At 39.9% G+C, this 25,540-nt stretch overlaps 2 protein-coding genes across 2 annotated transcripts in view; both read left to right on the forward strand.

Moving 5' to 3' along the window:
• The window catches only part of LOC148070144 (ubiquitin-like modifier-activating enzyme 1), a 280,272-nt gene that overhangs the window by 233,781 nt on the left and 20,951 nt on the right, over nucleotides 1-25,540 (forward strand). The gene's annotated exons all lie outside the window — the stretch shown is intronic.
• grm2b (glutamate receptor, metabotropic 2b) overlaps nucleotides 1-25,540 on the forward strand; it is a 37,835-nt gene that overhangs the window by 11,055 nt on the left and 1,240 nt on the right. The window contains exons 3-5 of the mRNA XM_087800483.1: nucleotides 16,328-17,165; nucleotides 19,017-20,080; nucleotides 24,779-24,965. Coding sequence (XP_087656609.1) covers nucleotides 16,328-17,165; nucleotides 19,017-20,080; nucleotides 24,779-24,965 — 2,089 coding nt within the window. The remainder of the gene's footprint in view (nucleotides 1-16,327; nucleotides 17,166-19,016; nucleotides 20,081-24,778; nucleotides 24,966-25,540) is intronic.

Here is a 25,540-nt window from a genome sequence, read left to right on the forward strand (position 1 = left end):
AGAGGAAGACGCAACAATCCCAGGGATGATCGCTCTGAGAAGAAATGTCCGGAGGAGAAGCAGAGCAGCGTGTTAAATTAATTCCATTTGCCCTCACGCACATGTTACCGTCACCCAGTCATGGACGTGTGCGAGTAACTTGTTTACACTTTCTATTAACGCTGGTTTACAACACAAACAGTGTTCGAACGTTGTTTTTTCAGGATTCAATTCCATTTGTTGTCGTGTCATTGAGAGGGTCACACCGGACCCCCCTGTTATAGGAGCTCAGGCTTCAGTTAATGTGTTGTGTTTGTGGGTCGTTCTACTCACTGAGACACAAATGAACCACGTGAAAAATTACACTGAAGGCATGAATCCTGATTAAAAACATATTTTTTAATTTGAGCCATTTCTTATCGATTCATTTATCTTTACTATCCCATAATGCACTCCAATTGAGATAAAAATGCAGGAATTAACTTCAAAACATCCACGTTTTCCTAGATGTCATAATAATACCTTCAATTTCTTTAATGTTCCTAGAAAGTATATGTTTCAATTTATTATGAGTTAAAAAAACATGTTTATACTTTTTTATTTATTTATCATTACCATTTACAATTATTTGTCCAATGTGTAGAAAAGTAAGTTATTGGATCCCATCTAACTATAAAAGAAACAGTGTCTTTGTAATGTCAAAGCATGTAGGCGATATGGGGTTGTATGTAAAACTTCAGACGGACATAAATAATTGTTTTTATATTAGAAATGTTACCATTGTTTTGATGGATGGATGGGTGGTTGGTTGGGTGAATGGATGGACTAATGGATGGATAGACGAAAAGGATGGACAGACAGATGGATGCATGGACGGATGATGGATAGTTAGGTAGATATAAAGAAAGATAAATGGATGTATATATAGATAGATGTATTAATAGATCGATATATATATATAGATGGATGTATAGATAGATGGATGGATAGATAGATGTATAGATCGATGTATAGATAGATGTATAGATTGATGCATGGATAGATGTATAGATCAATGTTAAGATAGATGTATAGATCGATGTATAGATGGATGTATAGATAGATGTATAGGTTGATGGATGGATAGATGTATAGATCAATGTTAAGATAGATGTATAGATAGATGTATAGTAGGATGTATAGATAGATGTATAGATCAATGTTAAGATAGATGTATAGATGGATGTATAGATAGATGTATAGATTGATGCATGGATAGATGTATAGATCAATGTTAAGATAGATGTATAGATGGATGTATAGATAGATGTATAGATCAATGTTAAGATAGAGGTATAGATGGATGTATAGATAGATGTATAGATGGATGTATAGATAGATGTATAGATGGATGTATAGATAGATGTATAGATAGATGTATAGATAGATGCAGAGATAGATATATAGATGGATGTTAAGATAGATGTATAGATGGATGTATAGATAGATGTATTGATAGATGTATAGATAGATATATAGATGGATGTTAAGATAGATGTATAGATGGATGTATAGATAGATGTATAGATGGATGTTAAGATAGATGTATAGATGGATGTTAAGATAGATGTATAGATGGATGTATAGATAGATGTATAGATAGATGTATAGATGGATGTTAAGATAGATGTATAGATGGATGTTAAGATAGATGTATAGATGGATGTATAGATAGATGTATTGATAGATGTATAGATGGATGTTAAGATAGATGCATAGATGGATGTTAAGATAGATGTATAGATGGATGTATAAATAGATGTATAGATCGATGTATAGATAGATGTATAGATGGATGTATAGATAGATGTATAGATAGATGTTTAAAAGGATGTATAAATAGATGTATAGATGGATGTATAGATAGACGTGTAGATAGATGTATAGATAGACCGATAGACAGACAGATGGCGGATCGGACGGACGTTAAACAGATAGATAGACGGAGAGATGTTAAAGAATTGTATAAAAGATAAATTCATCCATTATGGATCATGTTCTAAATCCTCAAAGAGCAACTCAGAGTTTGTCGTCTAGTCAGGACTGAATGAAGGTAAATGTACAAAAGAGAATGAAGGAGACATGTTGGCATAACTTCAGCCTCGCTGTGAGAGAAGAAAAAACGATTCTTTTCATCTCATTTATGAATCTGCTGGTATTATGCGAGGAATGCTGACGCTCGGAATGAACTTCCTCCTCGAGTGCGATTGGTTTGATAAAATATGCTAAAACACGGCAGAATATGTCCGACCTTTAGATTACGTCTCTTCCTGAGTTGAATCCATAATCCTGCCGTCACTCCTGGACCGAGGATTATTCCGAGGGAACCTTCCTTTCATGACCGAAGATGAGGAGTAAAAAGAAGAAGGTTTCTTTGTGGGGGGTTCTTGATGGCACCGGTGGTCGCTGATTCTTTTCCACTGAGGGGGTTTGTCTTGGAGGTCACCGGTTCCGAGAGTCCGGTATTATCCCAGAGCAGCACTTAGTGGAGATGAAGAGCTGCCTGAGTGTGAGGCCGGGATGTGCCAGGACCGTCCTCCAGGAGAAAAGCTGTTTTCCCATCTGCGGGGAGCGACTGCTGGCACTGAGTTCTCACGCCAGACACCGGGATGAGATCCGGGAAATAACGCTGGGAAACTGGAGCGTTTATTGGCAGCGAACTGTCAGCTGCGAGGTTTCCCTGAGCTTTGACGAGCTATTGTTTTAGTCTGTGACTGTTTTGTTGATCAAGTAAATGACCTTTTAATTGTAAAATCTCAATTCATCGTCTAGTTTATGAGTCGCTATAATTTGACACATCAGATGTAAGCCTCAGGACACATGCTTGCCTGTAGTTCCAGCACCTCTATAGACATACGTAACTCAACATATTTTTACAATAATTGATCGTCTGCACTGAAATCTATAGATATTTCTCGTTTTTCACACACCAATCGAAGCTATGAAACACATATTAGGAATAATAGGACATTTTTTGGCAGCGTTTCAGTTTGTTTTGGTCTCTTTTCAAACACTGACAGCTGCGACGTTAGCCTGAGCTTTGACAAACTATTTTTTATCAGTCTGCGAATGTTGTTTAAATTGAATAAATAATCTGAATAAATAACTCACTTATGCTGTTGTATATTATAATGACTACATTTCACGATATTTATGATTTAATTACCTGTCGTCTTATCAGCTACATTTAGCATCTCGCTAACGCTGTTGTTGATTGTAATGACTACTTTTTACGAAATGTATGCTTTAATAACCTTTCCTTAATACAGCTAAATTTAGCATCTTGCTAATGCTCTTGTAGATTCTAATGACTGCTTTTGACGAAATGTATGCTTTAATTATCTGTCCTTAATATAGGTAAGTTTAGCATCTTGCTAATGCTGTTGTATGTTATAAATTCTCCTTTTTTTTTAAACTATATTTATGCTTTAATAACCTGTCCTTAATACAGCTAAATTTAGCATCTTGCTAATGCTCTTGTAGATTCTAATGACTGCTTTTTACGAAATGTATGCTTTAATTATCTGTCCTTAATATAGGTAAGTTTAGCATCTTGCTAATGCTGTTGTATGTTATAAATTCTCTTTTTTTAAACTATATTTATGCTTTAATAACCTGTCCTTACAATAGCTTAATTTAGCATCTCGCTAAAACTGTTTTATATTATAAATGCTACTTTTGTACGATAAGTTTGAGCACCTCCATAGACATTTATTGTTCAACATATATTGAAAATCACGTACACCAATTTTAAAGGACATTTTGTCTGAAATTAAATCAATAAAAAAATAAATCTTGTTAAACCAACCTGTTCAATGTTAAATTCAAGAGTGTTTATTCTCATTGTACAGCATTTAAAAATGCCTAATAAAGATTTTCGGCATTAAAACAGACACATTTTCTGCATTGACTTGAAAAAAGTCACTTCCTTCCTTTAGCAAATGTATTTTCTGTATCAATATATGAAAGTATTTGTTAAAAATAAATTGCCTCACCTTTTTGCTACTATTATTCCTGATTATTTTTAAATTGATAAAGGGGGTTTAAAAGAAAAAAAATAGAGATCTGATTTATTTATTAACGTTCCAATTATAATTAATTGTTAAAAGCACAACAATTATTATAATTGCTAAACTAATCCTTTCTAAAGGTCTCTGATCTTTAATGTATGTTTCCCTGTGAGGACCATCAGCGATGATGATCCGAGTCGTTCCCTCAACAAGACCCAGATTGCCGATATGGAAAATGAGTTCCTCCAGCTGGTCGCGGAGCTTAACTGCATCTTGCCTTGCTCAGATGATCGCTAAGTGAGCGGCTCCGAGAGGGAATTGGACTCTCCACGGCTTTGTCGAGAACTCATCATCTGAAATAAAAGGGTAGGCGGGGGGGGATTATGGGGCGTTCCTGCCGTGACTAGTGGTTCTGTTGGCGGCGGCCCCCCTGGCTCCTTCCCTGACTCACTGGCCAAGGAGAGACCGGAGCGCTGCTCCTTCACACGAACGTCGTCTCTCGAGGACCAGGGCTGATGGAAGCGAGAGGGGGAAGATCTGTACGAGACAAGAAGAGGAATGAGAAGGAAATCCTTGAAGGAGAGTTCAAAGGTGTTTGTTCATGACTGAAAAGCCGGGAAAATACAGTTTCATTTAAAAAAAAGAAAAGAACAAAATGTACTCGTCGATGCTGTTTTGTCCAGATTTAATTTTACTTCAGTTTTTTTTCAATTGTAGTCGTTGAATCTAAATAGACTTCAATCAAATCTAAAATATCTTTTAGTCAGAATTCTCGTCAAAGTCAAGAGAATTTCTGGGAATCAGCTTGAACGATGGCAGTAAAACCATCCATTTTTGATCAACCAGTATTTAATAGAATACTTTGAATAAATTACTTTGATATGAATGATTTAAGCTGAGACCAATGATCAGAGTCAATCAACGTTCCTGCTCTCGTCTATGGCCGGAGCCCGAGAAAACCCCAGAATTATTTTTTAACCAGATATGCTGAGAAGTTTGGCCATAGAGAAGATACTCGAGGTAACTCTTGTCAGGATATTTGTTGGACCCTGCCCAGATCTTCCAGTTAATTTTAACTGTAGCCATGAGTCCTGTCGTAAAAACAGCTCCGGTGCTTAAACGATGCTTTAATAATTAACGCAAATAAATGTTTAAAAACCGGACAGGAAAACTGAAATGAAAGTGATATTTGATAAATAATTGAATAGAAAAGTGAATTGCACTTCATCAGAGATATGATCTGACAGAATTTATTTCTGGAATAAATTGTGCATGTGGGTGAGGCGGCATACCGAGTATGACGACTGCCAATCACTATATAGATCACTATAGTTTTAAACGTATGTAATATGTTTGTTTTTTAAGATATAACATCAGGATAAATGACATAAAAACCAAGACAAGGAAACAAACTATTCAATTGTTTTTGGTCTGGTTACAACTGTTTGTGTCAGAACCTGTAACAAGTACAAGTACTCATCCTTTTTCAACTGCTGGTGGAATATGCACTTGGCATTGGTATGGTTAAGATCATATACCCGATGTGCCTAAAGTGTGCTTTAACAATGGCTGAAAAACTGACTGAAAAGTACTTGAGCGTTTGTTACCGACATTTGTATTAATACCTGCATTTGTACTGTTTATATTGTCTTGTTGCGGTTTTACTTCACATTTAAGTAAGTCACTCACAACATTGTGTCAATGAACCTTCATTCCATGTTATATTCTGTCAGCATTATCTTTAGGCCAAATTTTGTGTTTGTCTGTAAAAAAAATAAATACAAAGAATCACTGATTTTGATTTGCTTTCTATCTAAGTAAGGGTTGACATGACAATACAACCGCTACTACAGTTTTTCTCAGGACATGTTCAACCATGGTATACTTCTTGGTATCCATCCACCAGGCATAACTAGGACATAATAGCGAGGTTGATCCGGATACGATTCAGGATTACATCCTGAGATCCAGGAGTGGAATGCACAAGAAAAATGGTAAATTCACCAAATACAATACACTGTAATATACTAAAAAAAGCATGAGCCCAAACAAAAAAGTAGCCGCAAACCAGCACAGAGTCCTCCCTCCCTGCAAGTCAAATACTCAATAATTCCAAAATGAAACAATCAATTATCCAGAGATGAGTTTTGAATTGAATTAGATGTGTGACGGCCTGACGCACAAACTACTAACGAGAGGAAAAATGAGAAAAGTCAATAATCAAAATAAAACTAATCAAAAAACAATTAACATAAAGTGATGATTATAAAATAGCCACGGGAAAATCAAAGTGTAAAATCCAGAATGAAGGATGAATCAAAGTCATACAAGGCAGAACTGTGAACAAGCCGACGCCGGTGCATGGAAAGTCCGGCGTATATGAAAATAGGATGAGAGACAGATTGCCAAACAGAGTCTGGAAACCGTCGTCGTCGTCTGCCGACAGAACAGGGGAGTAAAAGGAAGGAAAAAGGTAGAGTCCTGACAAAATACAATAATGTATAGACAGGGTCACAACGACCTTCAGAGAAGCACAAGAAAAGTTTGAGCATCTCATTTATTTAGTGTTGGCGCTGCAAATGCAGGACTCCAGTTGCTTCTGATGATTTTAAAAGTTTAAATTCAAGAAAACCTCCTCACATGGCTGGTGCAGTCAAAACAGTGGGATCACAACGGAGCCTCTTAATTAGGTAATTGGACAGAAGTTTCTCTGTGCGAGAATACAGTCGTTTTTAAAGGTGCAGAAAGATTGTACTTAATGACGACGTTCCCTTCACGCGGCATCAAAACCTATGGCTGTGACATCCCCCAAGAATCTACTACAGAGATGCTTTTTCAATTATTGTCATTCCAGGTTATTTAAGTTTCCATCGTCCCGCTCGTGTACCGCAGTGTGACATTGTTGGTTTGGTGGTGGTTTATTAAGAGCGTTGTCACTCGTGCTGCGGAGATTCTGCCTTCATTGTGTTTTTCATCCTCACGGAGTGCAGCGGGTGGGAAAAGAAAAAAAAATCTTCCGACTTCAAACAGGTTTATCTTGTGATTTGAGAGCTGGATTCTTACCCACTCCTCCTTCCTCTGCTCCTCCTGTTATTTTTGAAATGGTAGCACGTCGAGAGCAGCTTCCTAATTAACACATGAAGTGTGTTTCTCCGAGTGAAGGGAAGCATTTTAATGACTCGGAGGTCGGTTCAAGTCAGGACCCAGGACGGTATTGATGAGCCATTGATCTCCAGACGTCTTTTTTTCCCTCTTGTTGTAAAACTGAACCAAAAAAAAAACATCTCTTGTACGTGATCAGGAAAAAAAACGTCAATACATCAACTGATCAGTGAAAGAAAAACATCAGGGCCCATGTTCTTTTTGCAAAAATACTGTTTCCCTTTGTTTCCTTGAGCTCATGGCTACACTGATGACAGAAAATCATTAATTCAAATATTAGCGAATTAGTCAGATTAGAACCTACCTGGGCAGAGTATTTGTATGGTGTGTTTTCGAGCAGATATTATTTCTTGAAATAAATTGAAATAAGAAAAAAAAAAGACATTTCAGTATAAATCATACTTCGAAGTATAGTATATATTTTAATAAAATGAGTATTACCTTGTTAACATCATTACTTCATCATTAGACATATACTTAAGCTTGATGGCTCCTTTTTACAAGAGGTAAAGAGTGTTAAAGTGTTAAGTCGGGTCTAAGTCGTATCTGTTACCTGGTCAGTCTTGATCTCCTTTAGGGTCTAACATGAGTGTAGTATCTTTTTAGGGTCTAACATGAGTGTAGTATCTTTTCTCCCGATAATTATTCGAGGCTAGTTTATGCAGAATACATCTCTGTTGTTCAGCAGTGTTGGTAAGGTTCACTCTCTACGTGAACTAGTACAACCTTTAGACCTCAATTTAAAAAAAAAATGAACTAATTCAGATCACAATTCATAATTCAAACATTTTCAGTTCAAAGTAGTTTGTAATTCTATTTTCCCATATGTTGTTAGAGCTGCTATTTAAAAAGATTAGCCACATATCAGAACCAATTTTTACCAGTATTGTAAAACCAACACAGGAACTTGATGCTATGTTACAGTATAAAATAGAATCTATAAAATTTAGAAAATATTGCTGACATAATTTTCAAACAACATTTCTTTTTCGGCATAAGCTTCTTCTGGCATCAACCACTTAAACGTGCCAACCAAATTCCATTATAATCAATTTGCTACATTTAGCTTGTAAATCACACTCTGTTTTTTTTTTTTATAAGATACTAAACCGCAAAAAAATATTAAAAATGAAGCATGCAAAAGCCAAGTAATATAGTTTAAAATAATTGTATTGTCTTTAAAATGCTTGCATGGAGTTGAAATGGTGCTAGTGATATTTTTTCCGATTGCGCCAAAACAAAAATGATGCAAAAGATATTAAGACTAAAAATGTCAGAGGACTTGCAACTTTTAAAAGGCTTTAACCTGCTTCATATTTGAGCTGCAGAGCTCTAATTTTGTTTAAAATCGTCCCTGGAATATGAGGAAGAAATCAAGAATTGAAAATCCAATATGGCCGCTACAAGCAACAGTAAGGGAGTTGTAAGCGAGACACAGAGCAGTTTATGGCGGTCATCTTGAGCCTGTATACAGTATATAGTGTAATATATTCTGTTGTTATTTGAAGTATTCAAACAACAGAGGGTTTTATAAGGAATCTTTTAACTTTATTAGACCACTCACAAAGACCGTTCCTGTCATGCAGATCACCGTCAGAACCACAACAACACACACACCGGATCGGAAAAACGAAACTGTGATCTCGCTAGAGACCATTCGTTACCATGGCAACATTAACATGAACACATGTGAAACCATTACAAAATGTATATATATATATATATATATATATATATATATATATTATTTTTACTTTATTCTCATCTATTTTTGCTTGATGGCCCCACACCACAGCCACTGTATAAAATATGGCCCCTAAGGAAATATAATTGCCCACCAGTAGATACCACTGTTATCAGTGTGGTATCATTCTCCCTTCAATAATTCAAGGCCAGTTTCAGCGTAACATCATAACACAATATCCAGCAGCTCCAAGTCTACGGGGCAGTCAGTCTTTGGCTGAAGTGGAAGGAGTCTATATGGACAACGCATCATTAGTTCGGTTGACTAAAGGAAAATCCGTCCACTTGGAAAGTGTATAACTGCTGCACGGCCGACATCCTTAAAGATTAAACAACCCCGGAGCCTCGTGCTCTCCTGTTAATTTGCTGCGAAGTCGCCGGCTCGTGGAAAAACCTACTTCAGCTTGTTTGCAGCAGAAAAGTAACAGAGCAATTAAACGCTCGGCACAGCTGGTTACCGACAACAGCCAGTCTCCATTACTTCTCCTCTTTAAGGCTGATGAAAGCGAGTCGCTTTAATTGACACTTCATTAGCTGAAAGAAATATGTGCACGGAAATTATTCCTACTGATGATGTAAGCGAGCTCTCTGGCATCATCGGTACGTCTTTACCATTGAAATACGGATTCAAAGCGCCTTTGAAATCATTCATGATTTATGGTTTCCCTGCGACGCTCCAGTCTGGCGGTCTCTTACTCACTGTTGTTTTTTTTCTACCCGACACGGTAAGTCCATCAGTGTGTCCCGGAGGTGCACGACAATCTGATCTTTACGTCGGATGACACGCGGAGTGAGACGGCGCCACACCAGCCGAACCCACTCACCCGCGGGTCAGCGATGCAGAACATGTTCTGCGTCGTTCACGGCAGCACCCGAGCTCCTTTAATGTGTTTGAACTGCCACGATGGAACCGCAGTCGAGGAAATACTTCACCTCGAGGGGAGCGCCGTGGAATCGTCAATTGTTTTTTTCTGTTGTATGTGTGAGCGTGTAGTTGAAACTACAACATACACAAGTATTTTACTAATTCAAACACAAACAAAACTCTATTTTAAATGACATATTGACATAATGATCTTAAGCCCCGCCCACTGAAAACACTTTGCTTTTCTGGAGATGAAATCTTGTTTACCATGAATACACTTACTCGGCTGTGATTGGTTAAGCATCGAGTTTTGTTACCGCGTGTCATCAATCCCGGAAGTCTCCACCTCAAAGTAAGTAAGTAAGTAAGTAAGTAATTTGTATTTATATAGCGCTTTTCCAGACCAGGGTCACAAAGCACTTAAATAATCAAAACAATATTCAATAAAGTATATATTTTAAAGGTCAAGATAAAACTGATGACACAACAGGAGTTCCAGAAAATCAAGGAAAAGCCTGAACAAATAGAAACGTCTTAAGATGATTCTTAAAGGAGTCAGTAGACTCCATCAACAACAACAACAACAACGACTCGTTGTATAAACAAAGCGGGGTCTGATTACAGCTGGCTGTATGAGGAGTGAAGCCATTATTACTTCGTAATGGCACTCGTAACCTCTTATTCGCAGAGATTTCAGACGAAGGAGACCTTTATGAAATACTTAAACTTCAAAACATGGTCATGATGAGAGATTTACTGCATCTTGGGGAGGAAGACTTACAATTTGTGAGGGTAGGACTCTGCCAGGTCTGTCATTGATTCTGTTCACAACTTTCATGGACAGAATTTCTAGACACAGAGTGTAAGGGGTTCCGGTTTGGTGGTCTTAGAATCCGGTCGCTGCTATTTGCAGATGACGTGGTTCTGTTTGCGGCATCAGACCATAAAATCAAGCTGGAGAGATTTGTAATCGATTCTAAAGCGGCAGGAAATCAGGTGGAGGAGTTCAGGTGAGTACCTCAGGGTCTTCTTCACGAGTGAGGGAAGAATGGAGTGCGATAAATGTTAGGTTGACACTGTACCGATCTGTAGTGGTTAAAGAGATCTAAGCCAAAATGGAAAGCTCTCGGCTTACCAGACGAATGACCACCTATGGTCATGAACTTTAGGAAGTGACCAAAAGTACAGGAATGCGGGTACAAATGGCCGAAATTAGCTTCTCCGAAAGGTGGCTGGGATTTCCCATAGAGATAGGATGAGAAGCACGGTCATCCGGGAGAGCTTTGAAAGAAGAGCTGCTGCTCCGTTGTGTAAAAAGGATCTAGACAAGGTTGCTCATCTCATTAGGATTCCTCCTGGACACCTTCCTTGTGAGGTGTCCAGAGCATGTCCCACTGGTAGGAAACCAAAGGTTACTCGGGCTTGAGAGTTTCCCAGGGTAGAAGAAGACGAGATGCTTGAGTCCATCTAAATCGCCATGCTGCTAACCATGAAGAACTAAATCTGACTTAGACTTTTGTCTTAGCGGTTAAAAGATGAACAGGAATCACCTTAAAACCTAACCTAAAAAGCTAGAGAGTTCCCGGTTTATCATATATAGATTATCTTGCGGTCTGAGGTGAGAGTGGATTTGTCCATAATCCGCTCCGGAAAAAGGTCAGAACGGACGATCATAAATGTTGTTCAATATTTACTATCACAAATCTTCATGCTTGCCCATCACTTTATGAAGACCTTGTCGTCATTGTCTCCAGGGTTTTCTCTAAATTATTTTATTTTGACTTTCTGTATTTTTCCATTCAAGAGCATCATCCCCTTCTTTTCTATTTCAAATTCAATTTTCTTGCTTGGAGGACAAGACTGGATTTTGGGTGGCACTGACTCTTAATAAATGTGTGGTGTGGAATTTATCATAGCATACCACGTCCATTTTTGGGTCTAAAGCAAATTTCTGAAGGTCTTTGGATTAAGAAAATTCTTAGGAAGTCTTGTGATACCTCAATGCTCTCTCTGAATTCAGAACAGGATTGTGAATCCGGGCTTTTTGGGTGTTTTCAGTGGAGGTCAGATGAAGCTTCTTAATTATTTAAAGCCCTGGTGGGGGCGCTCTTGGTTTGAATATACTGTGGGGTGTCTTTAGTTGATGAAAGCCAAAGATAATGTAGTTAGAGGGCCATCTGGTGGGCTCTGAAAATAAAGACGATGCTTCGTGAAGCTTCATCAGTGGTGCCACCTAGAGGTGCAACTCCCTTTTACAAAGTGGGCTGAAAGAAACATCGTAGACATGCCCACAGACCTTCTATTATACCTTGTTGTTACTTTAACGAAAAAAAAAGACTGCATTTGTTTTCTGTAGCTGGAAGTTCTGTTGGGATTCTGACCATCAAATATGTGTCCGACCCATCAAGAAGGAACATAGAGCTGATCAATGAACCGAAGAAAAAGTGAGTTAAGCAACAATTCTATTCAGCAGCGACTGGTTACTTCAACAATAGGAAAACGCCTCATTAGACCGTGTAGAACAGCTTATTTCAAACAAAATTACAACCTGATTTATTCCATTTGTTCGCCCCTTAAAAAGAATTCATTAGACTTTTCAAGGCGGCGCGTCGAAGGTACCGCTCACAACTGGAGCCTTCAAAGAAGGCATGGAGAAGAAAACGTCGGGCGAATACAAACAGACGGCATCTGTCACACACTTCAGTGCCGCCATGAAAGCTTCGCTGTCAAGCTTCTACAAGGCTGCCGTCTCTGGCTATACCTCGAAAGAAGCCGGACACAAAAGAGTTTGACTGACTCGGGCTTATATTACCTGCTGCTCCGAAACACTTCGACTCCTCAAAAGCGCGACTTACTTGATTCGCCAAATGAAATGGGAATCTGTCAGTGAGTAATGCATGAGTAAACAGAGCGAAACACTTGAGGGGAAAAGCGCTGCAGTGTGTCTGTCTAAATACATCATATTAACTCCAGTCGCCCCCTTAAGAAATGAAAAGGCTGCTCCTGTAATTTGTTGGCCTTTATCTCGGGGGTGAATGAACGGGATTATCCATGTGAGTATGGAGCCGTCCTGCTTAATGTTTCCCCAGTTTGCATCTGGGTTACCACTTAATGAAGATGTCATTAGATAACAGATGCAGTCCTGGTGAGAGAATGTGATGAGACCATTGTTTTCAAAGTGTATTCCAAGTGTTAAAATGGTTGAAATAAACCTCTGCCAAGGGGTTCCACCTATAAAGTGAATTTCTTTTTTTCAACCCAAACTATCACCCGAGATCCAGCGGTGGGCAATTCCGGTCCATGTGATCAGTTGACTGTCGGTCTGGTGTTGCTTGTTTGAGCTGAAACCTCTTTGGTTAAACTGTGCATGATCGATCGGTTCCTGGAAATGTAATTGAAATATGTCCATAATCAGACAAATTTAGTAAATCTGTTCCAATGATAGCTTTTAATCAACTATATTTTTTCATTGTTTGCTGGGGTCACCAACAAGGCAGCTCGCAGACACTACGGGAGTAACTGAAAATAATATCCTTATTCAGGCGTTTCTTTTTCATCCAATAACTATCTTATTATGTTTGAATTTGTGTTTCCTTTCTTGTCGTCCCATTGGTAATTACTGAAGAACTAGTGATGTGATTAGTGTATTAAAGGAATTTCATTTATCATTCATTATAATTTATATGTCACAGTAGAGACAGGAATCCAGGAGAGTCCGGAACTCTACTAGTAGAGATTGGAAGGAGTAATTTGGATTGCATCAAAATGTTTTGGACAATAGACTGAATCATTTCATACCTAAAATTTCAAATTACTTCATGTTTTAGATATCTGATAACCGCTCTGTTAATACACATTGTAACATGTTTTTCTTGCACTTAGATGTCAAACATATGCTATATACTATCACTATTTTTACTCAACAATTGTAGCTCTAGTTACCCTAAACCAGGGGTCGGCAACCCACGGCTCCGGAGCCGCATGCAGCTCTTTCAGCCCTTTGATGCGGCTCTCTGAGTTTTTGGGGAAAAAAAGTATAAATGTGAGAATTTCGTAGCGTTTTTTCAATTATGCATTAGGTAATTTCAGAAGTGTGTAGCCCTTTGGGTCACATGGTGCCCTTGGAGTTTGTTGCAATTACACAAATAATTACTCTTTTAAACCAATTTGAAAAGACTAAAGAGTTCCGTCTGGGGGTTTCTGAAAATGAAGTGATACTTCATGAAGCTTCATCATCAGTGCTCAGATGGTGTGTGTCAAGTAGGAGATCCCTATCACAAAGTGTGCTGAAAGAAACTTCATGAAACTTCATGAATCCGTCCTCGGATCTTCTTTCATACCTTGTTGTTTGCAGTGCTTTGATTATTTTCTTTGTAGATTGAAGTTAAGTTGCGATTCAAAACATCAAATATGTGTCCCTGGACTATGGTTAAGTTATTCAGTACATCCTTCTCTCTATCATCTCCACGGTACTGTCCTCTTTTCATCAAATCACCATTTGCCATTTCTTCTCATTTAGATTGGTAGACGATCTGATGAACATTTTTTTTTTCCATGACACATTTGCTTTTCTCTGTTAGCATTTTAGCTTAGCTAGGCAAGATATATTTATTTTCACGATACATATATTTGACTTAAAAATATATATATTTTTAATTGTATACAATACATACTTTATGATTTACACTTTTAATAATACGTATAAGGAAAAACAGTATTGAGAGAGAATATAGATTTAAATACAAGTTTATATAATTTTAAGGTCACAACAAAGTTCGAAAAAAACTGAACCGTGATCCCCAGAATGCATCAATATTTCCTGTTTTTTTCTTTTCTATGAAATTATTCCTCAAAATAATGATGTTGGTTTGTCAAAAACTATTAACAAAACGTTTTTTTTTTCAGTTTCATTTATTTGTCATTTCAGGTCAGTTAAAAGTCGCTAAAATGGTTTGTAATTTAACACAGAAGAATTGTTTAGAAAATGTGTTTTTTTAATGACTGTTTTATACTCTTTTTATGTTCGTGTTGATGTTTTTTTCATGACACATATGCTATTCCCTGATAGCATTTTAGCTCATAGTTTATAAAAGTTTATATATTTTAAAGTTAACAAAGAAATTCTACAAAAGTTGAATACTTTTACCCAGAATGCAGTGTTTACTTGTAATGTAAATTGTAAATTGATAAACACTCTCGAGTTTTGGTGGCTTCCATGTTTAGATTTGACCACATGTATATCAGGAATCATGCCATTTTCGTCTTGAGAAGTTCTTTAAGATCATTTACAAACTTCAAGACTTTATCTCTTACCAATGCACAAGTGCAAAAAAGAAGGAGACATGAATAGAGTATTAGTAAGTATAGTAAGAAAATATATAGACAATGCACGTATGTATAGTTTTGTGTTTGGCTGATTTGTATGAGGGAAGGAAAGTAGAATAATAGGGAGGAAGAAGATTCTGCTTACGTCCATGGGGATGCCATTATTTGAGAAGCCTTCAGGCGTACAAATAATGCCACGGGGAAGAGGCGAAGCTCATGGGCATTGTCCAATCACCACCGCATCTCGAGAGTTACCTGCCACAAGAATGTATTTTCACTCTCCCTGTTATTATCTCTTCTGGGCTTTTTTCCTGCTAAAATAATGGTCAGGATTTCATGTCACAACACTGACACAATCAATTCAGGGGGATTGTGTACGAAATGGATGTGTCTGTCGGTTTTTTTCCACTCGAGGATTATCGCTGGCCTCGGTTGAACTCGGCACCTACGGCGATCGTCCAGCAGCAGATCGATGCGTTTGTCTGCTCAGGCTGTTGGGCATAATCTAAGATGGGACTTTAATGAGCCCGAAAAGTGGCTTCAACAGAAAAAAAGGTTAAAAAATGATCTGCTTCTGTTGTTTATATTGTTCCATCTGAGGATATATGTGGACAGGGTTGTTAAAGCGGTTGTTGGTCAGATATGTCAGCATCTGAGATGAATCTTTCACGCTCCACTAGACAAGTGAGGCTGAAACGACAGCGGCTGTGCATCCAGTGAACAATCCCGGTTGTGGTCGAGCACCGAACGGCAAAGAGATTTATTTATATGCATGTTTTGTGTGTTCGTCTTGGTTGTCATACAAGTCAATCATTTTCTTTATCACTAATTAACTTTAAAAGAAGAATATTGTCAGAGGTGAAAAGGAAATTGAACCGGTAAATAATCTCAATTACTTAATTGGCAGATGGCTGTGAGGAAAGAAAAAGAGTAAGAATCCGGAGGAAATGCGAGGGACGTCGTCGGCATGATAATGAAACTCTTTACTTTAAATATCCTGATGTTAATCCGTAGTGTTTTTCTTCTCGTGTTTTTATTTTATTTTATTTTATTTTATTTTATTTTATTTTATTTTATTTTATTTTATTTTATTTTATTTTTATTTTATTTTATTTTATTTTATTTTATTTTATTTTATTATCTCAACAACTTGTTAGCAAACGTGTGAAAAATGCACACCAGTAATAGATTTCTTTCGTCGCAGGTCGCCAACCTTCTGCGACTGTTCCAGATCCCTCAGATCAGCTACGCCTCCACCAGCGCCAAGCTGAGCGACAAAAGCCGCTACGACTACTTCGCCCGCACCGTGCCGGCGGACTTCTACCAGGCCAAAGCCATGGCCGAGATCCTGCGCTACTTCAACTGGAGCTACGTGTCCACCGTGGCGTCCGAGGGCGACTACGGCGAGACCGGGATCGACGCCTTCCAGCAGGAGGCTCGCTCTCTGCAGATCTGCATCGCCACGTCGGCCAAGGTCAGCCGCTCCATGAACCGCCAGGGCTACGACAACGTGATCCGCTCTCTGCAGCAGAAGTCCAACGCCAGAGTGGTGATCCTTTTCACCCGCAGCGAGGACGCCAGGGAGCTCCTGGTGGCGGCCGCCCGCATGAACGTCAGCTTCATCTGGGTGGCCAGCGACGGCTGGGGGGCCCAGGAGAGCGTGGTGAGGGGCAGCGAGACGGCGGCTGACGGAGCCTTCACCATCGAGTTGGCGTCCTACCCCATCAGAGAGTTCGAGGACTATTTCACGAAACTGAACCCGTACACCAACACCAGAAACCCCTGGTTTAAAGAGTACTGGGAGAATCGGTTCGGATGCAGCCTTGAAGAACCGGGCTGCAGCGATCACAGCCTCAGAGACGGAACTTTCGAGCAGGAGTCGAAGATCATGTTCGTGGTTAACGCCGTCTACGCGATGGCTTACGCCCTCCACAACATGTGGCAAGCAGTGTGTTCCAACACGACCAAGGTCTGCGAAGCCATGAAACCAGGGAACGGCAAAAGATTCTACAAGGAGTTTATCCTGAAGACCAAGTTTGAAGGTACGTGTTCTGCAAGTTTCAGGCATTTTCGAGACATCTTAGTACTTCATAAAAATGTAGCCCAAGCATTGCGAAAAATAGCAGGTCAACTTTTAGGGTTAGCGTTCATTTGACACAAAGGCAGGTCTGTATATGAAGCTGGACTCACTGGTGACAGTTACTGAGAGGAGATCATTGAACAAACTACTGTCCATCATGGATGATGACAGTCATCCTCTGAACACTGTCATCAGTGAGCAGAGAAGCAGAATGAGTGCACGAATGCTCCTACCCAGGTGCAAAACAAATAGACTCAGGGACTCATTCATCCCTTGGGCTATTAAATTGTACAATTCTGAGTTCGGGGGCCGGAGTGGAGTGAAAGTATCTGGATGTTCTGTTCCATGTTAGTCTTTGTATCCTTTGTCTTTGTTGTTTTTCTTTGACCTATGTTCTTTGTCTTTGTCTTTATACTTAGATTGTGTCATTTTGTTCTTCCTCTTTGTTCTTTTCTTATTTTATTTTTTATGTATTATTTTTTATTGTTTATGAAAAATTGCTGGCTACTGTAAAAAACAATTTCAATCAAATCAATAAAGTTTTACCTTACCTTACCTATAAGATGTAGATACCAAATGCTATCTTCAGAACAAAAGACTTTTATTCTGAAGGAAATTTATCTTGTTAAATAATTTAGGAGAAAAAATGTATTGACCAGTGTAACATGTCCATTCCATTCACCGCTTTCAATTTCCGTGTAGATTAATTCCGATGCTTATCTGCCCTTTGATGACATAAGCCGCTTTGGCACTTCTGGACGCTTTTCAGCCTTTTTTTTTTTTTTAGGAGCTGTTGAGAAAAAATCCCTAAGGAATTTTGTACATTTTGTAAATGTTTCCTTTCCTTTAAATATTGGTTATATACATGTACAGGCAGAGAGATATCTGGGCAATAATTAGTAAGTATTACAAGATTGAACAGTTCCATTGTGCGAACAGGTTCCTGGAACTAAGACGGTTCCTACAGTACGACAGCGACTTCTATCACCTTGTCTTTGGCAGTTCATCAAAATGTGACGCAGTGTATAGAAGTTTCTTTCTTTAACTTGTATCCACCAATTGTGAGCCTTTCTATTGACCAGCCTTCACTTCCCGTTGTGAATATCCATGACCCTGTTACTGTCCTAGCTTTTATTTCTTCTACCACCTTTTTATCGACGAATGAATAAGTTAGATTTTACTTCTCTCTTTAAAGTTGGAAATTATATTTTACAGCACGAATCACCTTTAAGAAAAAACGTATAATAAAAAAGTACAACACTAAATTAATTTACAATATTGAAATACATAAACTAAATGGTGGCTTTATATGGAAAACTCTTAACATTTATCCAAACATTTACTGAATCTGATGTTAGTTATTAACCTGTGAATTTAAAAGAACCAAAATATATATTTTATCTTCACAAAATGTCCATTCATTGGTGTCTCAAGTCGGAAAATAGCTCGAGGACGAGGTCAGTATCCTGCCTCTTGCAATATAGCAACAAAATACTGTTTAGACAATGATACATTTCCTTCAAATAAATAATGTATTTATATACCTCTGAGGTTCCTCACTTTTCTTTTCATCTGCGGCACAACGTGAGACCTCATTCCTGATGATCCGACAACAGACAAACACAAGCATGCAGTTTTTTTTCCGACTTCTAAAATTAGTAATTAATTGTGTAAAATGATGTTTTAAGAATGACACTTATCATTTAATTGGTCTCTTAATTGGATCAATAGTCATTTAAACACTTGTTTACTTTTATTCCGCCTCAAGGTTTTTTTTCTAGTTTCAGTTTGAAGCCTCTGTTTTATTTCCCAGCTCCGTTCAGACCCCCGGACACCGAGAACATGGTCCGCTTCGACTCGGTCGGCGACAGCATCAGTCGCTACAACATCTTTCACTACCACAAAGAAGACGGCAAGTTCGTCTACAGAAAGGTGGGCTACTGGGAGCAGAACCTGACCCTGAACCACACCATGATCTCATGGCGTGGGCTCCGCCCCCCCACGTCTCAGTGCAGCGACCCCTGCAGGAAGAACGAGGTCAAGAGTATGCAGCCGGGAGACGTCTGCTGCTGGATCTGTATTCCCTGCCAGGCTTACCAGTACCTCCTGGACGAGTTCACCTGCGCCGACTGCAGCTTCGGGCAGTGGCCTCTCGCCAACCTCACGGGCTGCTACGACCTTCCGGAAGAGTACATCCGATGGGAGGACGCGTGGGCCATCGGCCCGGTCACCATATCCTGTCTGGGTATAATGTGTACTCTGTCGGTTGTGGGTCTGTTCTTGAAGCACAACGAGACCCCGGTGGTCAAAGCCAGCGGACGTGAGCTCTCCTACATCCTGCTGCTCGGCGTGTTGATGTGCTACAGCATGACCTTCATCTACATCGCCAAACCCTCCACCGCCGTTTGCACTCTGCGCCGGCTCGGCCTCGGGACTTCCTTCGCCGTGTGCTACTCGGCCCTCCTCACCAAGACCAACCGGATCGCCCGGATCTTCAGCGGGGTGAAGGACGGCGCCCAGCGCCTGCGCCTCATCAGCCCGGCCTCGCAGGTCATGATCTGCGGCGCGCTGATCTCCTGTCAGCTGATGGTGGCCGTGGTCTGGCTGCTGGTGGAGGTGCCGGGCGTCCGGAAGGAGGTGAGCCCGGAGAGGAGGAACGTGGTCACGCTCAAGTGCAACAGCAGGGACACCAGCATGCTCATCTCGCTCACCTACAACTGCGTCCTCATCGTCCTCTGCACCGTCTACGCCTTCAAGACCCGGAAGTGCCCCGAGAACTTCAACGAGGCGAAGTTCATCGGGTTCACCATGTACACCACCTGCATCATCTGGCTCGCTTTCCAACCCATCTTCTATGTCACCGCCAGTGACTACAGGGTGAGTTTGCCTTGAGGATCATCCTTTGAGATTAGTCTTGAAAAAAAGACACTCAAAGTAGAACCACTTCCTCCCAACATTCAGAGAAGCCCGTTGAAGTGTATAAGTACGTCCTTGATTCGTAGAATCATGATCCAGACCAGGGCCGGGTCTAGACAGGCATGTATGAGGGGGCAGCCACAAATCTTGAGGGGGCATTGTGCCAGGCCCCCTCTTGCCCCTGCCTAGACCCGGCCCTGGTTTGAGGGGGCACAACATTTATTTGAGGGGGCCAGGCCCCCTCTTGCCCCTGCCTAGACCCGGCCCTGATCCAGACGTTTAAGCAAATTAATCACTGATCGGTAGTGATGTGCTGGTGAAGCAGTGTCATGTTGTTTAGAGGTCAGTAGGTGGCGCCATAAGTTTAAAAATGATGTGCTTTTTCACAATAGTGCAGAGACGCCATCTAGGGGAAAATAATGACACTGTTTCATGAAGCTTCATCAGACCATCAGTACTGGATGGATCTTGATTCAGAATCTTAAACATGAAGCAAAAATCTGGTGCAAATATCCGTTGTATTTGCACCTGTACTTTCAAACCACAAAACTTATTTGCGACAGGAATAGGAATCTCAAAATCTGAATCTGCACATGAATAAAAATCGAACCAATCGCTCTCTAAGACGACATTTTAAAGACTAAGAAACCATCAAATAATTTATAAAAGACACTTGAAACGCTGCTGAAGAAACAATGTCAGTCTATAACGTTGGCGGGTGACCTTGAGAACGGTCAGACCGAACGGCAGTTTTTATCTGCAGCTTCGCCTTCACAGCTGCGTAGCATTGAGTCGTCAAAATATTGCAGCGAGACAAGAGTGGGAGCAGAGACGGCGGGGCGAAGGAAAGCTTGATTGACAGGTCATCATCCGATCTTTTTGGAAATGTTATCTTAAAAAAGATTTCGCAGGATTTTACATTCACCGGGAGACAATACTTTTCAGCGTTGACATAAGAGCGACTCTTCAATTGGTTGCAAAAAAAAAAGTACTTGATAGTTTATTTATTTTTCTAGCTTTCCTAGAGAAGAGACGATGATGAGAAGAAGAAGAAAGGACTGTTGTTGATGCTGATGTCAGCAGGGCAAGGTCGTCCGGACAGCAGCTCTGCAGGTGCGAGGTCCTGCAGCGAGAGAGCCAGATCATCATTCGCACCAGGAAAAAACAATAGTTTATTTTGAATATCGAACAATAATTACCTCAATTATTCGCTATAACTTCATCGCTTGAATTAAATTAACTGAACAGAGCTGTCGTAGTCTTTTATTGATGTTTATTAACTGAATTTAAGAGACAATAAGTCATTATTTCTCTGAAAAGTTAAAGATAATTACTTCAGTTTAACAAATACACATTAAAAGAAATTTAAAAAACACTTGTGTTTCCTTATCAATCAATGACACTCACATGGATTCTCTGAAACACCTCTTTTTTTTCAAAATAAAATAACAAATAACAAAATAAAAGCCTTCAAAACGCTTGCATTTACACGAAGCATACTTCAAATGAGTCCTAGAACACGTTGTGTCTATTAAAAGCTACTCGTTTACATCCAAAGTCAATTCAAAGGTTCTATTTACGTGCATTGAATAGTTCACCTACAATATGGGAGCTTTGATGTGTTTCTACGGACACTAGACACTGTTTCATGATACAGGCCACTAGATGGCACTCTCTGCTTAACAATCTTTGGCTCTGATCTACTGTCTGATGGCACTGTATCGTGATGCCTCATCAGCTGTTTCATGAGGCCTCATCAACCCATCACTAGTAGAGTAGTAGCACTCTTTTTTATCAATTAAATAAGGGGTCACCAAACCGTTCCCTTCTCTGATGTTGGGCCAGGGTCCGTTTGTAACTGAAAAAGCTGACGATCACAGTGGTGTTTAAACATAGAAAGAAAGCCACACATAACCAAATAATCCTCTCTGGATTCTTCACAGAGAAAATGTCCTTTTAGGCCCTAAAATTACATCATTTAAAATAAAAGTTCTTAGAGAGCAAAAAATTTAGGTCGGTGTAGAATATAAACAAATGCATACAGTCTGGATTTGTATTTAGCTACTCTACAAAATAATTTACCTCCTAAAAATCGGGGTGTTATATTTTTGTCAAGCACTATATATGAAATAAAATAAATAAAGGGGTTTCCGGGCAAATGTGGAGGCGGACTGTAGTTTGGGGACCACCGAGTTAAATGTACAATTCTTCCTCTCAAAGCCGCCATTTTGACTTTTCACTCACCTTAAACCCCCCAAGACTCACTTCTTAAGATGAACTTATGACGGGAAGTTGTTCTGTGGCCCACTTGTATGAGTGGATCACTGGTCGGACACCAACACAAGCAGGGGTGTAATCTAGTGATGTGCTGGTGAAGCTTCATGAAACAGTGTCATGTTGTTAAAAGGTCAGTAGGTGGCGCCATCAGTTTAAAAATGATGTGATGTTTCATTAAAACAAAACTAAGAAAAATAGGGCAGAGACGCCATCTAGTGGACTCTGAACATAATGACACTGTTTCATGAAGCTCCAGGACCAGCGCTAGTGCAAACCTCACAGCGATGGCAGAGGTCTCCTCAGGTTATCAGGCATGACTCCTGGTCATGCATCACTAAATGTTTAATAGCCTTTTTATTACCACTTGAAACACATTCTGACCTTTGACTGTGAGTCCACTTAATAATGAGGCTCCCTCGGTGACCCACAAATATTATCTTAACCGTACAAAAAGGTCACGCTCCCCTAAATATTCACGCCCACGACCAGCAGCAACAGTTTAACAAGGTCTCGCTGAAGCTTATAAATGAATATGACAAACTATTTATGACTCCCAGGGTGAATAAATCCATGTCTACATGAGGACGGTGGCCTCGGGACCATGGTTATGGATGGGTCGGGGGGTCGTGTACCTCAGGCTTACATGTCTGTTGTGATCATCTTTAGTTGAGTCGTCCATGTTTGTTAAAACCATACATTACATGAGCGGCATATAAATCCGTGTTTTGTTTCGACGTGTTATATAAGACGTGACTGGGATCCTCCAGGGTTGCCAGTGTTGTTGCAGACAAAGAAAAAGTAGGTTTGATTTATGAAGCTTCAAACTATTCTCCACGTTGAATATGTGACAGGGAGCTGTGTCCCGGGTGACGTTCCACAAAAAAGAGTTTGAAATGTCGCCATGAGGTAGCATCAACTAGCGCAACGTTAGCTTGCTGGTGACGCACTAGAGCATTGGCGGTCCTTGAGGTGACACAATGTGGCCCCTGACCTTCAGGGATAAACTCAGCCAGAGAAAATATCATTGTCAGGTTAGGACTCTAACTCAAAGCTGTGAACTCAAAGAAAGAAGAGACATCAATTTTACCTGTAAACAAGGAGAATAATACAGAACCTTCTCTTAGAAGGTCCGATTCCCCTCTGAAGTAGGACCTGTTTCGGTTACATCTTTATACTCTAACTTAAGTTAGTTATTTTTTCGAGAGAAAGGAAAGTTAAAACACAGGAAAAACACTGAACAAATGGTGTTAAATAAAGAAAAAGATTAGCGTTCGAGTGTAAAATTCCTTTCCTTTATCCTAAGTTTAAATGTTTTTACATTTGCATTCGTCAACTATCCTTTTAAACTATAACTAGTGAAGGACTGTAGCTTCATGAAGCATTATCCTTGTTTTGAGAGGTCAGTAGGTGGCGCTGTTGGTTGAAGAATAACGTGCGGTTCCATTGAAACAGTCGGTCAAAACTAAAAATAAGATTAAACAGCAAAAGAGCGCCACATAATTGGCTAAAAACTATCACGATGCTTCATGAAGCTTCATCCACTCATGGCGGGCGACAATCCCACTTCAGACACCATTTGCAACAGAGATCGCCGTGATCTTCTCTTGTCTAAAGACTGTCTCTCGCATGTTTTCACACTGTTTTTGTTCCTTATCTTATCTTATCTTATCTTAAACACGGGTGCATTAACGGGTCAGCATGTCAAAATGGCTGCCTCGCGGCTAGAAGGTCCTTCCAGTGTGGTGTTTGTATGATCCCCATTGGTTTACTCCGGGTACTCCGGTTTCCTCCTCCAGCTCCAAAAAAAAAAAGAATGTGGGGGGGGGGGTTTGCATGAATGGTTGTTTTTGTCTCTGTGACAGGCACGTGTCCTTTCCAGGGTGTCCTCTGCCTCCCTCCCTTTGTAGCTGGGACCGGTTTAGGGAGGAAGCGGTAGACAATAAGTGAAGACGAAGCATTGTTTTCACAAACAAAAGCCTAAACACTGACGTGGAAATGATATTGTATTACCAGGCGCGTTATAATGTCCTCATTATAACACAACTCATATAATTGTGAAGCCATAGAAACTCAGATTAAACTGGAATCTAAATCATTTGTTGTGTTATTGCTCGGAGAGAGAGGAAGATTATTTGGCGCCTCTCGAGTCCCGCCGGCCTCTTCAGTGCACTTGTTTACACAGTTTGTATTTTAATTATCGCTCTCACGAATGATTCACTCTCCGCTTGGTTAAAATGATTTGGGATTACAGGATCCCAAGAAAAGGGGCGCGAGGGAATTTGCCGGAACCAGATTAAAAAGTTGGGAGGAAGCCAAGCAAGAAATGAACACAAAGTTGTTAACGGGCCTCGAACACAAACGTGTTGTTGTGTCGTTTTCCAGGTGCAGACCACCACCATGTGCATCTCCGTCAGCCTGAGCGGGTCGGTGGTCCTGGGCTGCCTCTTCACCCCCAAGATCCACATCATCCTGTTCCAGCCGCAGAAGAACGTGGCCTCGCTCAGGGTCAACGCCAACCGCTTCAGCTCCACCGTGTCGGCGTCGGCTCCCAGCTCCAGCTACTCCAAAGGCAAAACTCCCGCCGTCGGTTCTCGACGCCATTTCAAATTGAATTTTCAAAAGATTCGTGTTTTTTAATCAATTAAAAGTAGAGAGAATCACTTTGAATTCAACATGTGTGTTATTGTAGGGTCAAAGTGACCCGAACGCCTCAAATCAAATGTGTTTGTGGTATCCCTTGTGTTGTCTCTGGGTCAAGGTGACCCAGAATGTTAGCTGTAAATTCACAGATTCCTTTTTTTCTTTTCGTTTGATATAAAAGTGACGTTATAGTCATGGAACAGATGTAAGGAATAGGGTTGCGGGAAAATAAAATAAAATAAAATCCATATTGCGATATATTGCACTCAAAATAATGGATGCATGACGCCAAATATCAATTTTTTTTACGACAACACAAGTTACAGATTTACCCCGTTGTCACCGTCAGTACTTAATCCCGTAAATGAGGGATTCGTTTGTTAGATTTAAATTCTTATTTTATAGATATTTTTTTCGTTTTCCATCACAAATATCGTCATATATCATTCATATACTGTATATAAAGCCATTTCTAAAGATATATTTTGAATTGATTTTGTTCTG

Source organism: Callionymus lyra, chromosome 10 (genome assembly GCF_982586985.1).
Source record: "Callionymus lyra chromosome 10, fCalLyr1.hap1.1, whole genome shotgun sequence".
In the NCBI taxonomy this organism is placed as follows: domain Eukaryota; kingdom Metazoa; phylum Chordata; class Actinopteri; order Syngnathiformes; family Callionymidae; genus Callionymus; species Callionymus lyra.